This window comes from Plasmodium inui (genome assembly GCF_000524495.1).
Source record: "Plasmodium inui San Antonio 1 unplaced genomic scaffold supercont1.80, whole genome shotgun sequence".
Taxonomy (NCBI): Eukaryota; Apicomplexa; class Aconoidasida; order Haemosporida; family Plasmodiidae; genus Plasmodium; species Plasmodium inui.
Genome location: NW_008481914.1, coordinates 868 through 3,482, shown reverse-complemented (window position 1 = coordinate 3,482; position 2,615 = coordinate 868). Strand labels below are relative to the sequence as shown.

General features: G+C 37.3%; 1 protein-coding gene across 1 annotated transcript in view; it reads right to left on the bottom strand.

Moving 5' to 3' along the window:
• Positions 1–1,719: 1,719 nt before the first annotated feature.
• The window catches only part of C922_05483 (hypothetical protein), a gene marked incomplete at both ends in the record, with an annotated part of 1,746 nt that continues 850 nt past the window's right edge, over positions 1,720–2,615 (bottom strand). Inside the window, one exon of the mRNA XM_008821054.1 lies at positions 1,720–2,615. Coding sequence (XP_008819276.1) covers positions 1,720–2,615 — 896 coding nt within the window.

Below are 2,615 nucleotides of genomic sequence, written 5' to 3'. Positions count from 1 at the left end.
TAGCCTCACCTTTCCTTCCCTCAATTGGGTTATTTTATTACACTCTAAAATGGGGAATTAAATATCTCCCTAAAGAGCTGTGTGTGAAATGAATTGAATCTGTTTGTTAAGAGGTTCTGATATGACAAAGCTACTCTTTCCTCTTCGGTTAAGAGGAAATTAGATGTACACTTCTGAACTTATGAGTTTCATTTTCCAGAATCATCAACAGGTAACCATCTTTTCAATCGTGGACACGGGCTAAAATACAACATGTGCTCTCCTCCACTACTTATTGAGTTATACACTATTTGTATGCTCCATTTATGGTAATATTTGTTCACTGTCCCGCAACGTCTATAGAACACTTCTGTGGGCAATGTGGACAGAGGTCGGAATCTGCCAAATATATACGACATTTTTTTATTCTGATAAAATAATTTATATATTTGCTTCTACATGTTCAACTTGGCTTTGTGTAACTCATATGAATCGTTTTGTGGAAAAGGAGCTTCCCTGCTGCTCATTATTACTGCATGAGCATTATTGTAAATTTACGCGTTGTCCACCATCCTTAAGGGGGGTACATTAGTAATTTATGCTACACGGCCTTTTATGCACTAATCCTTGCTCGAGAAATCTTTAATCGATCAGAAACATGCGGCACAATGCAAAAATCATTGTGTGCGGAAGAAAATTCTGTTGTGTATAGAAACTAGAAAGTGAAACGTATGTATTCACTTAATCGCTACGTCCTCTTTAACAGGTGCGGGATCTTTTCTCATGAGACACGTGTGACACATCAAATATAGGAACGAATATCCCAATACAAGCGCCAAATGGAAAACCCTCGGGCAAAAATGAATGTGTCACAAGAACAGCACAGAAGCAGTGGGAATTAACAAAAATTCATTCCTCCTTGTAATCTGATCAGAAATGCACCCTAAGAGGATCTTTAACAGCATTGTTGAAGTTTGCAATCGGCAAAAGTTCTCACCAGTAGACGGAGCACTATAGCTATAGAACATTTATTAATTTTGTTTCATGGACATTCACATGATAGTACAGATTATTATTTTATTTTAAGGAATTCATTAGCAGTAAGAAGGATACCTGTATATAGAAGACTCCTTTAGAACGTAAAAGAAGTAGGATAGCTCGGAATAGGATAACATATGAATCTGTCCAATTCTGTACAAATTCAATGGGTGAAGTCATTACTTGATCAAATAAGGTGGGACATGTTTTGACTAAAAAAATACCGTAGTATGCAATACACATATTTCCATTGGACCATCCTGTATATAGGTATATTATTTTACTTATTCCTCTATAAGCCACCATAAGAGAGGAAATTTGAATAAGCATTGCCAACTGCCAATTATAGAAGCCGGATGTAAAAATATGCACTATAAACAGGAATCCTCCTATACGTATATATTAGTGCACAGCATTAATTCATGTTTACTAAAAATTACTCCGAACAAGGAAAAGTGGGAAGGACCCCGTGTAAGCTTCCAAAGTTAGCGCAATTTATAAAACATATATGGGTTATATAAAATACGTAAATATTAGAAGAAAATTAACTAATTTTATAAATTAGATTTAAGAAGCAGATGGGGAATAAATGAATCAAAGTGCAGACAAATTACTATCCATAAAACGAAGACTTCCACGCGATGCCCTGTGAGTTCATAGAGATCATTTCACACATGAACACACTTATAGAGCATAAGTCCCTTAAAATGACTTTGGCTTACGCATTTTGTATTCTCTTTCAACCATGAAACGTTTAAAACGTCTTCTGTATTTAGCAATGAAATCCAGGTGGCCCCTATTATCCAGATACAGAAATATTTGGAAAATAACCTCAACAATGATGAGAATGGCAGCAGCCATTGCTATTTCCAATCCAAATTGAATCCATGTGTTTGACATTCCAATTGAGGTACCTACAGCGGTGCCATGATCTGCTCCTTCAGCCATTGCCTTTACAGTTTTTTCCGCTGTGTGGATCGCACAGGAGGTATCATTCTTCTCGGGCGCCGACGTAGGCAACTGGAGCAACCAGCTGATGAAAGATGAAACTACTGTCTCTACTACACAAGTTGTGGTTTCCATGACGACTTCCGGGATATGCTCTACCGCTTTACTTAAACCCGCTTTTGCCCCTATTAATTCAGCCTCCAGAAAAGCACTGGCACCAGGTATCTTCAGATATTCCATCACAAGGAATGGTAAGACGACCATTGCCAGTACCCCTGGAATACCATATTTGGCCACCTTCCTCATAGTTTCTTTAATATTGGATTTGGTGAGCTTTTCCTGTAGCCCCAGGACATTTTTCATAAGAGATTCTTCTGTTACTTCGATATGGGGTCTCACCATTTTTTTGGCTGGCTCTAAGACACTTCTCATAAGTGTTTCCTCTGTCTCTTTATATACTGAATCAACGGCTGTTACATCAAGCTTATTCATTGTGTGCACATCTTCTAGTAATTCAACCTTTACTTTGCGATCTTCAATGCGTTTATATATAACCCAATCATTTTTATTCTTATCTGGATCTCTATCTTTCTCTTTTTCATGCAAGTATATATATATGGTGTGCTTCCTTTCCTGTGGTAATATCTTTT